Raw genomic sequence first — 13,054 nt, forward strand, 5'->3', positions numbered from 1 at the left:
CATGAGGCTGAAATCACAGAATTGGGATGGGAGCTTTGGGACAGGTCCCCACAAAACAGCTCCTTCAGGACTGGAGTGGAACAGCGGTGGTGAGTCCTCCCTCCCCGATCCTCATGCCTACTGCTGAGACAAGTTCAGCCTGCAAGAAGGGAGCTGAGTAGGTGCATGGGGTGAGACAGAGTCCTGGGTTTCCATAAACTGTATGTTGTTTATTTGATGTGGAAGAGGGGAGAAGGAGCTTTAATCAAGCTGTTCCTGCACTGGTCACAATTGCTTTTTCGATGTAAATGGTGAGTTTCGGATGGTTCTTTGTACTGTTTCCCATTTTTCCCCACCAAAAGAAAATAAAAAAATAATAAGTAGAACCTGCTGACCTTACTATGGAGACTTCATTAATAATTTCCCAGTGGCAAAAATAGTCTGGCTAGGAACCTAGGTCAGTTCTATTTATCATGCAGATGAACTCCCCAGTGGACCCCAGTCCCTGGTCTCTCCCATCACCAGAAGGTCACAGAGGATGGCTAGGGCTCTGCAGGTTTTCTGCCGTGTTACAGGACGAGAGTCAAAGTGCTAAAGGGATTTCACTAAGTGCTCATGGAGTGACTAATACACAGGACAAACGAGCTTGCAAATGTCCTACGCCAGGGGATACTGCCAACATTTAAGCCAATAGCTCAATGGTTACATGTGGTGCATGCACACTAATATTTTTCCTTGTGACTGAGTTTACTGCGTACTCTGGGTAGGATGCCTTTTCCTTCCCCTACTCCTCCCTTTCCTTGGAAGCTATCAGTTGTCTCCCCATGCCCCAATTTCAGAGCAGAGTTAGTCAGGATATCTTTTCCAGTGCTGGAATAAATCTAAGCAGCACGTGCTTTCCTTCAGAGGGCAGCACAGCTTGGCAAAATGTTCAGAGGTGCTTTTTCATTCCTCAGCCACCGGTGGGTTTTTCTCAGTCCTGTGTGAAAAGAGGTTGCACCCCTCAGGAGAGCTCCATCAGACAGTGCAGTCTGATGTGCAGGTTACTAAAATGTTGGCAACAACAAGTTAAAGTTCAAAAGCCATCGTGCCTCATGGCCTCTTTCCAAGCAAAGTATTATTTCACTTTTCCCTTCCTCCCTATGGTAATTAGCAAGATGCTACACCAGAAACGGAGTGGCTGCTCCCTGCTCCTCCCTCCCACTGATGCGCATCTCTTCTGTTCCCTCTAAAGAAGGTCATCTCCACTGATTGAAGAACTCCATGCTCCATTAAAAAGTCTGCCAGGACCAGATGCCCTCACAAATGGACATTTCGCCCCACATCATTCCTGTCTCTCTGGAACAGACCCAAGGCAAAAATGTCTGTTTCATCTCACGATGATGTGTAAAGTGTCTACTTCGGATTGGCAATGTTTCTTTCAACAAGCAGAAGCCAATCTCCTAGTGAAATTGCTCCAAAAGCACAAGATGAAAGAATGAAATTAAAAAATAGTGGAAGTGTATTTCTTTGTTTTCTGGCTTTTGAGTGCCTGGGGCTTACCTTTTGAAGCTCACTTAAGGGCAAGAATGGTCTCCTCTTAAGAATCAAATACTGATATACTGGTGTGTTCATCATCAGAGTGTAGAGCTTTAAGGAAATACCAAATATTGCACTGCCACCAAAAAATTGGGGATGAGATTTATGATCCTGTCAGGTGACAGCTGCTTCCACTGGAGCTTCAGGAGCACCATCAAAATCTGCCATACCACGATCTCTTTTTCCCTTATGTAAGTTGTTCCACTAAGAAGTAATGCAGACCGTGAGAAAGGCCATGCCATAGCCCATGTTGGGGAATTCAATACATGTGAGAAACAACTTGCACTGATGTAAGTTGTTTCTCCCAGTAGTAACACGCCAATGTCAAAGATATGGATAGCAAGACCAGAAACATCAATTAAATAATGTCCCCAATGAATTCCATTGCAGATTTTTAGAAAATTATCTAATATTGTTTCTATTATTTAGCTAGCTTGACTCTGGCAGATAAAAAAATGGATGATATAGCTGGTAAGGAGTTGTCCAGGCTCTTATGCTAAATATTTTTGTGAAATCATTACTTCTATTTTATTTTTCTTGTACTGTTTTCCATGCACAAAGAATTTAAATCCTCCGTTAACCTCTGGGCTGCATTTTTTTTCCCTTTTCTGTGAGTATTTTCTCTTGTGTTGAGAGAAAAGTTCTTGGCCAAAATGACTGTCTATTATATTCCATGATAGGACTTAAAAGTGGTTGTTTCAAGTTCTATTTAACCTGAAGATACAACATTTTCTGGCTGATGCGATGAACTCATCATCTGAATTGCCAGCAGCCACTGCGCATGTTCAGCATGTTTCCAAACAGGTTGTGCTCTCCAGGATTTTGGCTGTGGTTTTTGTCTTTTATTAAGTAGTCAGGGATTGCATAGGCCCCTTACTGAATATGGATAAGAATATGTATTTAGTTACTACCATAAGATGACATGACAGAGCTAGACAGGTTCGCTACAGTAAATAAAAAAAAAAAAATAAAAAAAAAAACAAAAAACAAAAACCAGTTTCTGATTTCAGTTGCACCTCTCTATCTCAATAGGTTCAAGTGAATTGCACTGGTCTTATTCCTATCTAATGAAACCATATTAAAAAAATCAAGACAAATATCTGTCTCCAAGACATCTGGGGACTTGATCAGGTTTATGTACTTTATCAGGATTTTAGTCATATATAAATACATAAAAACATTTAACAGTGAAAGCGTTACTAAACATGCTCTGAGTTAACTCATCTATGTGAATTTCTCTCTAGGATAAGGTGACTTAAAACCCAGAGATAACTGTCTTCCTTATCCACACGATGGTAGTTACTTTCTAGGAAGAGCAACTTAAATGGTATGATTCAGACAGAAAGCAGCCAAATAGTGGTCGTGGGTGGTGGTTTTTCTTTTTAAATTACTGAAATCAAAGGGCTATCATAAAGAGTCGATGTAAGCAGTAGTACAAGGTCTGGCTTGCTCATCACAGTGAGCAACAACTGCTCTGCGTTTTGGATTGTTATAAAGCCCGGTCTGCTTAGGAGTGGCCAAAATGGAGAGTGAACTCTCTGCTGTAAATCCTCTCTTCCACTGGAAGAAAATCACATGCTGTCTTCTCAGACCAGCAGGCTGTTGCAAATTGGTTTTGAACAGGGAAGTTTCATACTCAAGTACTTCCTGGACCCCTCCTAGAAGTTTAACTGCAGTCAGTCTGACTTTTTAATGTTGCGGTCCCCTGGGTTAATATAAATGAAAGGTTTTATATATGGAAAGTATTTTTTTGTACATTGGGAGCGTGGGTTTCTGACTGCTACTTAGCTAAGACGAAGGCTAGGGTCCTGATTTTATATTGAGACTTCTGAGGTGACATTCTCTCATATCATGTGTTGTACCTTTAACTCATTAAAATTACATTTTCTTCCTTTTTCCTCAGTTAAAGCACCTCATACTGAAAATTACCATTCTTTGAACTCAGTGAGACCTGTGTTCATTCAGTAGTTCTAAAAATAAAGTCCTTCACATGAGCTAGCTGAAGCAGCATTTCATTTTTTAGAAATGTGAATACAGCTGGCATTCCAGTTTTCCCTGCTGGATTCAGCCCTTGTCAGTCACTTGTTCTGACAGGAGCACAGGAAAAAAAGGAGTATTAAGGAAAAACACTTACAACCTTCTTATTTGGGACATGAATTATGGGAAGGGAATATTTGCCAATAGGCTGGCTGGGTTTTTTTAAATGGTTGAATGTGAAGCTGACTTCATTGAGATTCTTATTGCTGAGATTTTATTTTGTGCATCCTGTCTGTAGAAAGCCAAATTTGTCTCAATGTAATAGTTCAGTTACTGAATACTGAGACCAAAGTAATAAATACATGAGTCTCCTCATAAAACTACACTGATTCGTACTATTATGCAAGGTTTTATCTTTCTTCTGATATCCTGGTAATTACAGCCCTAAAAGCCTTCAGATGTCATATATCTTGCATGCATTGACTGAGTTTAAGCATATAAAGATAAGGATGTAATTACAGTGGATTTTTTGAGCCTTACTCTAGCCAAAACCCATCTATGGCAGCAGAAGCTTTATTTGCTAAAAGGCAGAAGATGAAGGCCCAGAAACCCAGAACTAATACAAAGTCAAACCATTCCAAGTTTTTACATGGGCTTTGTGACGATATTTTTCTCACTTATTTGTGAAGCATTGGGTTTCCAAAGCATTCAGCACAGAAGGGGTTATGTTCACATCTGCACTCTGCAATACATGCTCTCCTTTACAAATTTACCAGACCCTTTGCAACTGAGGTATTGCTAACACACGGAAACACGTTTACTAATGTGCAGACCAAGTACTTGTGTCATTGCATATAAACCGTTACTCTCTGCCTGTAGGTGCTAGCAGCTGGGGTCATTACACTTGCAGGGGAAGCTGATGGTTCATGCAATCATCTCTTCTACTGAGTAATTTGTTTTTCAGTATTCTCACCTGCTCTGAACAGGCCAAGGACTTCAGACAGCTGATCACACCTGCTGCACCAGTGGCCTTCTCTGGAGCTAGCCTTCAGGTAGACAGTTATTTTTGTACTCTGAGATACTTAATTGCATGCAGAAATTTCCATTTGGAACACGAGTTTAAGAAAAAGGCTTCTACTTGTTGCATGAAGACAAAATTAATATTTTGCAATTATGGAAAGTTTGCAATTATAGAAATTATTGTGCCCCACTTAGAACTGAAGTTGTGCAGGTAAATATTACAGTACCCAAGATATACATGATACAAGCAAATAACCTCCAGAAATAAAAACAGAACACTAACAGTATGTAATTACAGTGGCTCCCAGGCATATGGCTGTTGTACAGTACAAAAGGTTTGTGTATAAAGAGGTACTGGAAGTCAGCTCAGTAAATGTTGAATCCTTGTACATAAAGAGACACATCAGATATTTATTGCAGACTATACACAGTCACCCTCTGGGAAGCTGAAGCATTTTTTGAGGATTACATAGGTTCTGGCCAGAATCTAATGTCATATTGAAAACTTCTGAACTTGCGGAAAGGCACCCATTAGCTTCAAGCACCTAAAACCTCAAAGCCCTGATACTTTTTCATGTTTTCAATAACTAAAATGGCACCAGACTATAAATTTTAAAAATCCTCTTTAAACATGTCACCTAAAGTTGTTATTTTTCTCCTCCTCATTCAAAAGCTGCATTGCAGGTTTTCTGGCTAATGACTGGAAGGGGTTACTTTTGTTTAAATAGCTTAATCCTTTCTCTATTAATAGATGTCTCTAACAAATGTTATCATCTGACCTATTTTACCCAGTTCTGTTGTGAACTCAGCTGTTTAGTATCATGCCTTTTGGTGCCTAGAAGTATTTCATTAAGGTATTGAAAAGCAAGACTTTAGGGGAGTAACAGCTTTGCAAGAACATCCTAGTATGCGTGCATAAGGAATGACTGGATTATTGTAAGTTATTACAACAGGGGGCTGTCAACACAGAGAAACCCTATGCAAGGATGCATACAGAGTGATCCCGTGCTTTAAAAGACACACATTTCTTCCAAGAGTATTTCTACTTCTAGTCCAATTTCAAAAGATTTTTTCTGCCTACAGTTAAGATTTTCTTAGTTATTAAAGCTTATGGCAATCTCAAGAAAGAAAAATAAATTACTTCTCAGTTTCTCTGGGATTGTTTTAGTGGGAAAGGCAGAATCTCAGTCAAAAAGTGACCAGGTACTCAAGACAGGAGAATTAACTTTCTTGGATCAAAATCCAACTCATTCAGGAGCAAAGCTTTCATTGACTACAGCAGGAACTGGTCTGCAAATGCTAAGTTCTCTTTTATGGAGAAGCATATCTGCCAAAGAAAAGAATGCTTTGCGTTGGGTTGTGGCGAATAAAGAAAAGAAAAGGATGGTCAGCATTGAAATCCTCTTCCATAACCATGCAAAGCATAGCAATGCCAGCAGTGGCAGCTGCAGCTTCCGTGCCTTCCTCATTCACTTCTACAAAAGTCTTGTGGACAATTTTAGAGAGAAAGAGGTCACGTGCCCCTGACATTCCTGACAAGTCAGCCTTGCCACTGTCAAATATATCCAACAAGCCCATAGCGGCTAAATCTGATTTAAGGTCATAGCTTTCTTCTAGCTTAAACTTTGGCAAATGCACATGAACATCAGTGGAATATAGATGCTCTGGACATGTCCATTCCTGGAGCTTCTCTAAGGTAAGCTGCTTTTCCAGCTAGAATTAAAAAGACAGAGATCATTACATATCACCAGTGTAGAAATATTTCATTTTCAGTAACATTTACAAGACTTTATACAGCACTATACGACTAAAAAGCAACTATACAAAAATGACCATACCCATATCTTTGATAGCTCCATATTGATCAAACAAATGCTATTAAAATTAAGTGGAGTCAGTGCAGTTTATACTTTACAAAGTAATGTAGACATTTGCTTCTTGCTGCAATGTACAGAAGGGAAAAACATGCACTGATAGCAACTAAACCCAGTCATTCTTACTGTTTAATGTAACTAAATGGAATTACATAATTAAAAACAAGTAACAAAAATAATCATCAGAGAGCTCAAAGAAGCTGATGTGTTCCTGGTCATTTAATGGGAAACACTGTCACTACTTTAAGGCTATGAAAATACTGACTTTGGAAGGTAATGAAAGAAAAGTTGTCATTAAAAAAAATAAGCAAGGCAAGTTAATTCCCATAACTTTGTTTTTGCAGTCTCCCTCATGGTTCAGTTCAGCAAGCCAAAGGACACGTGAACACAACCTACAAAACCAGAACACAACTTCTCTTCCTGATACAGCACATGCACGTATTCTTTATTGCAGTGCTAGTAGAGCATTGTCTAAAAATACGCTTGATATATATGGGGCTCTAAGAACATGGGTTCATTAAGGCTTTAATTTTGAATGGCTGAACTTATCCATTAAATAACTGCATTAGCTTAGATGGGTCACCTTCTCCAGTCCAGTGGAGTCATCTTCAATGTCATCAGGTAACAGGATGATCATACTAAGTTCTCCTCCATCATAAGGCAGCTCTAAAAGCCGGATCCTCACTTCAGGGATGTAACCAAAACGAAATTTCTTTTTCTGATACATCATTTTCACTGTCTTTCTTTCATTCTGGATGGATAAAAGGTACCAAAAGTAACAGTTAAGAAAATACTCATTTAAAGAACTGATAGGAAACAACCAAGTTAAAAATTGCATTCTTGCAAAAACTCTTCCTCCATTATATCAGGTGATTATAAAACTGCCTTCATCAAACTCTTGACTGCCTGTTTAATAACAGTTTATTCTGAAGACTTAATGAGTTTGTATTATTTGGTTCTCCTTTGGCTTCTATAGCACAGACCTCACAGAAACTGAAACAATTTCTTCGAGTTGCTGTACCTTTATATTGCTCTAGCCCCCAAAATGACAATGTTAAAAGTCAAAAAAGATCGACTCTATTCAGCATAGATGACTGTATACAGTGTCTTGAGAAAATGGGGCTTAACCAAAATGTGCAATCATTTTAATGCTGTTTACCTAGCATCACAAACAGGCACAGTTCATAGCAGCTGAAACTGCTAGTGGACAGAAACTCTGCTAGGCTCAGGCAGGGTCCCAATCTATACGTGAGAATTGTCTCTGACACTATTTCAGTGAGACAACAAAGTAGCTTCCTGAATACAGAAGAATACTAAAATCCATAAAAAACTCTTTTGGGTGAACTGAAAACATTCATTAAAGACTTTCTATTTATATTTTTTTATTATTTTGTCTGTAAACAAAGCTTCACTTTAGCACCTATATTATTTGACCTTTTTGTTAGATATATACTACCAAGACGTATCTGTATTACCTTATTTAACCGAAACGGCATGTCAGTAGTGTCGGCTTCTTTAAATTTCTCTGCCCAGTTGCCTTTGAAATAAATAGCGTTCACCAGTACAAGCTTGGTCATGTTATCAACTGAGCCTTCAGACAGCAGATTAGGGATTTTGCCTTCAGAGGGGGCAGGAAAAAAAAGTCACAACAAAATCTTGTACTAAGTTGCTGGCATATAAAACATACGTGAAGAAACCGATCCCACTGAAATACTACAAATATAGAACTCCAGTCCATTCCTGTAATAAAGTGTCTTTCAGTACTTGTCACCTTACTTCATACTTTTTAATAGTACATGCTACTATAACTTTTGATATACAGTAATTTGATGAAAATGTAATATTTTTAGCTTAAACTGTCACATATGACTCATCATACAAGAATTAGAAAATACCCTCATTTAGGATTACTGGATTTAGAAATACATATACAATATGGACTGGGACTGTCTAAAACAAATTCTTCAGCTCATGAGTATAAATCTATCTTTTGGCATCTCTCCTGCACTCATCGGCCTGAATACAAAGAAATGGAAAAGTCTCAGGACTTATGGAACTGTTTAAATGTCTTGCTTAGGTATTTTCTGGTTCTGCCAACGCATCAAGTGAATATCCCAGGACAAAATTAAACTGCTCTAAAGGCAGCACAGAATAAAGCCTATTCCTGCTCCCAAAGTATGAAACACTGCCAGTTACTTTATTAACCAAAGTAGTTTACCTTCAGTTTTCTTCTCTACCCACTGGTTAATTTCCTTCCTGGCTTCATCACAAGCCTGAAGAAAATCAACTGTAGCCAAATCAGCTCCATATAATTTCCGAGTATTAGTCAGGAAATCCTAGATTTTGGAACGATAAGAATAGCTTTCATTGCATGCGGATAAGAAAACATTCTCTTTATGATGTAGATAAGGTGCATGTCAAACAGTTTATCACCTGCTCTGAGGTGGGGCTCTAACAGGTTGGGGTTTTTTCCCCTCTCAGAGTAAACCTCATAATACATCTGCCATGTATACAGCTGAGGGGGTGCTTACTGCAGGTGTTGCAATATTTACCTGTCATTCTCCTGAAACAGGCTCAAGCCCAGCTAGGATAAAACAGAACTCTCCGAAAGAGCTGAAGAGGGCTAAAAATAGCAACCCAGGTGCGTACAAGGGTATAATTCACTGGTGAAGAGGCATGTTGTTGAGACATGTTGGGCATCCCCTCCCAAATAAATACAGTGTTTTCAAAAATATTTAAGTAACATGGTACTAGACCAAGGAAAATCCTAAAAAGCTGATTGCAACAGACACAGAGCCAATTGCATCCTAAAAAGCTGGTTGCAACAGAGTGGGGTGTTATGATAGTTACTGAAAACTAAGAACCTAGACAAGTGGTTTTTCTCTTGAGCCCAAAAGCAGCAGAACCGAACAAGCAATGAAAAGGGTTTGCTGTGTAACATCCTTTAGGTGAGATGCACAGATGCCTACAGATATGGAAATGCATATGCGTGTACGCAACACTTTTGTCGACTGCCCGGTAACATTTAGAAATACACCTAGAAATATTTCTACTTCATAAATACTCAAAACAGCTGCATTTTCCCACTGGGTTCCATCATGATCTGCACCAACATACCGGCAAAAAGCTGTAGGACTTCTCTCCAAAAAGCCGACTGGCAAGCCGTAAGAGATAGGGAGCATTGCATCTGTTTATATCCATAGTCAGAGTCTGAAATCTTGAATGAATATCTTGAACTTTGTCAAAATGAAGTGTCTGAAATAAAAGAAGTGAACTAGCTGCTGCTAATACGGTCTTAAAAGAACATACAGTGTATCTATAGGATGGGTCTGATCCAGCAGGTAGGTAGGTTGAAGAAAGAGAAAAGAGGCTGGAAGCTGCTTACAGACTTCTATAAACCTCAGAGAGTGAATGAAACTGTTCCTCGGTGCTATGCTGCCTGTGTCAGCTACTTGTATTAAGCTCCTGGTTTATGCGTAGTCACAGCTGAAGCTGTTGATCATAACCCTGAGTCCAGTCCACATGACGTCTGCGTGCCTCCCCTCCGTGGACCACTGGGCACAAGGACTCATTCCCGGATGGGGACTTGAAAAGGGAGACGATGCCATAGAGACACTTTAGCTTGAGAACCTGGGGGTTTTGCTTTTCAGAACTAGCACAGGTTGGGTCTTAAGAAAACTTAGAACCATTATCTTCTATGGTTTTATGAACATATAATTGCTTATATATATATAAAACTGCATCATCTTAAAAATCAAATGCATTACTGCAGTTTTTCTTCACCAGAACCTCCTTTCCCAGAGGCAAGCTGGCTGGCCAAGGCTTACAGATACAACAGCAGAAGCTGCCAGACCTCATCGACAGGGAAGGCTAGACCAGAGCAGGGACATTCACATTCAGATTTAAACCATATATTTCTCAGAAGACTGAGAAAGGCTGTTTCTGAGACTGCTGTGAAACAGCCACTGGTTCCAAAGGAAAGCCCTCATTTTATCTCACCGGGTTTTTGGTCAGGCCTTGCTGCCCACATTAATGCAAGCTCTGTTGTACACATGAATAGCTGAGCAAAAACATCACGGAGGCAACCTACAATAGGATTATGATCACAGAAACAGATTTCTATATGCTTGCAAACAGCCCTTGACAGTTACCAGTCACTGCCTCCTTAATCAGCTATGTTTTCATAAGCAAAGCATTATCGTATGGGAACATGCATTATTGAGGGTGACTGTGCTGAAACACTTTTTTTTTTTTTCCTCTCAAGTTCTTTTCGCATGATTTCTGCTGTCAGGACATTTATTCTAGGCGGGGCTGTCAGTTTGATTACATGAAATGCACATTCTAAGTCTGTTTGTACAAGTAATGAGAAAATAATTTTATTGTCTTATGCAGTAAGCACAGCACCACTCAACAGTATAAAACAGTTCCTCCTAAAGTCCAGAATACAAAGGTGAAATTATTCATAGCCAAATACATGATGATGACTGCAATGAGAAGTCTCATATGCCCTTTTGCACCAGTGGGCGTTAGCCTAACAAAGGGGAAAAATAATAGTGACCAAGTCCCTTCCGTGCAGGAGGCCTCAGGGGAAACTGGCACACTCCCATGTATGCCATTTTTGCAATTTATAATGAGTTTTTGTTAAACTACCCTACCTAAACTAAGGCTACGGTAAGAATAAGCATGTGGGCTCAAGCTCCTCCAAGATATCTGAGTGCCTAGCTGTTACTAAGATACTGATACTTAGGTAGCACCATCATGTATTATAGTTGTTACCCTCTAAATATAGACCTATATATTACTATTGTGTTTCTTACAAAATACACAGTATTATTAGCAATAAGCATACCATTGGTGACCTTGTATTATAAAGCAATAGTTCTTTGTCCAAATGTCTCAAGAAAACTAATAAGGCCTTGCTGCTGGAAACTCCTATCAATTTAAATGGAGACTGATTAATTAATGAAATTAGTTTCCTACTTCAAGAATTAACAACTGAAATAAAATGAGAACCAAGGGCCATAGCAAATATGGAAAGAGGGCTCTGGAGCAGAGCAGGCAGAAGGTAACTGCAGAAATGAGCCTGAGGAAGACTCTGAGCATGACAGAAATCTTCTCTTGAGCCCATAAAAATAATACCCTCCTTTCATTTTCCATCCTCTAAACCACAACAATTTTTAATGTAAATAAAATATAAAGCAAAAGAGAAATTTTATATATATATTTTTTTTTTACTAACCTTCAGCACCTGTGCTTTTGTATTACCTTTGGCCCCTAAAAGGACCATGGCCAGAGCAGCAGAGACACTAACAGGAGAGAAGAAAACATTCCCCGTTGGGTTGGTCTCATTAAACCTCCTGAACAGATCAAGTGCAAATCTGCTGTTGGCATTACGTAGGTTCTCCATCGTTATAGCTGAAAAATAAAACAGTCAGTAAGGACTCGGGGAAACACTCTTCAAAAAATTAACCTAATCTTGTGTGATTCATAAAGACTGAATTAATCAGGTTGCAGCTGGGTACAGAAACAGCAAGAATTTGTCAGTGCATCTTCTTCAAAAAAAATCAGTCACATTGAAAAAGCATGGGTTTTTTTTCCGCATAAATTGTATATCCCAACCTTACCTATCACACTAACTTCAAAGACACTATTGAAAAAATTCCTTGCCTTCTAACTTGAAATTGGAAGTACGTGTGCTGGCAGGATTGCAAGTTAAAATCCTTTAGTCTCACAGGCCCAGCACACCCCAGGGAGCTCACTCACGCAGCTTTCCCCCCACTCTTCTACCCAAATCCTGCACCGAGGATGTTCACAATAACTGCTCAGGGAGACTAAGACACCTTTCAGCAAGCTGCCCATCTTCATGGCACAAACCATGCCACAAAAAGGTGTCAATCCTGCCAAAGGCTTTGGTGCACGCTTACCTTCAACAGCGTAAAGCCGGTGCACGCTTACCTTCAGCGGTGTAAAGCACTGCTATCTTCACCAGCCTGCTTTGCCAGCAACAAGCGAGCTACCTGCACACTGCGTCCAGGTACAAACGCACCTGAGTCCCAACAAAGCTGAGCAGCCGTAAATGCACAGGCAGAGCCTGAGGTTTTGTTTGCTGAAGGTGACGTACCAGCTAGCAAAGGCAGAAGCGAAGCGCCGAACAGACAAATCTTCTGGGCTGACACTGCACAGCCGGAGCAGGGATTTATTTTGGTGAGATGCTCCCCAGGAGGCCCTTTGGGCAGGGTGAAAGGTATGAGGGCTGGGTCAGGTGCAAAAACCTACTCAAAGGCTAGTAGCAATACCACTTGACGCTGTAAAACATTCCTGCCCACCCAGCTCAGAGTCTCACTTCTCTTTGCTTGCTTGCAGCAGAACTTTGGGGTTTGGCTGTGTCTAGCTTGTTTCCTCACGGAGTTTCATTTGAGACGCAGGCATTTGTGCATCTGCCCTCGGCAACCAGGGCAGCAGCCCAGTAATACTGCTACAAGTACTGTCCAGACCCAACTACACGGAGGAGTTTCCGCCAGAATTCGGCTGTTTCCAGCACAGCCTTTCTACGGAATTGCAGAATAACACTGTCTGCTTCCACTGCCAGACAGATAACCCCCCTGCATCTTTACAATGTTCATTTA

General features: G+C 40.1%; 1 protein-coding gene across 2 annotated transcripts; it reads right to left on the reverse strand.

Annotated features, from left to right (window-relative positions):
* Positions 1–4,652: 4,652 nt before the first annotated feature.
* Positions 4,653–13,054, reverse strand: LOC128138836 (leukocyte elastase inhibitor-like). 2 transcript variants are annotated; one of them, XM_052780453.1, is made up of 7 exons: positions 12,550–13,054; positions 11,668–11,843; positions 9,546–9,683; positions 8,647–8,764; positions 7,904–8,046; positions 7,012–7,179; positions 4,653–6,267 (listed from the first exon to the last, which is right to left on the reverse strand). In XM_052780453.1, the coding sequence occupies exons 2-7, from the start codon at positions 11,833–11,835 to the stop codon at positions 5,866–5,868; spliced, it is 1,137 nt and encodes a 378-aa protein (XP_052636413.1). In that variant the 5' UTR covers positions 11,836–11,843; positions 12,550–13,054; the 3' UTR covers positions 4,653–5,865. The 2 variants fall into 2 exon arrangements, with proteins under 2 accessions (XP_052636413.1, XP_052636403.1); XM_052780443.1 differs by having other exon boundaries at positions 12,384–13,054.

The sequence above is a fragment of the Harpia harpyja genome, chromosome 1 (assembly GCF_026419915.1).
Source record: "Harpia harpyja isolate bHarHar1 chromosome 1, bHarHar1 primary haplotype, whole genome shotgun sequence".
In the NCBI taxonomy this organism is placed as follows: Eukaryota; Metazoa; Chordata; class Aves; order Accipitriformes; family Accipitridae; genus Harpia; species Harpia harpyja.

Excerpts from the sequence above, each read along its gene's own strand:
- LOC128138836 (XM_052780453.1), bottom strand. The coding sequence starts at position 11,835 with ATGGAGAACCTACGTAATGCCAACAGCAGATTTGCACTTGATCTGTTC. Across the intron at positions 9,684-11,667 it reads CAAAAGCACAGGTGCTGAAG|ACACTTCATTTTGACAAAGT; the intron begins GTTAGTAAAAAA and ends CTTTTATTTCAG. Across the intron at positions 6,268-7,011 it reads ACTCCACTGGACTGGAGAAG|CTGGAAAAGCAGCTTACCTT; the intron begins GTGACCCATCTA and ends TTTTAATTCTAG.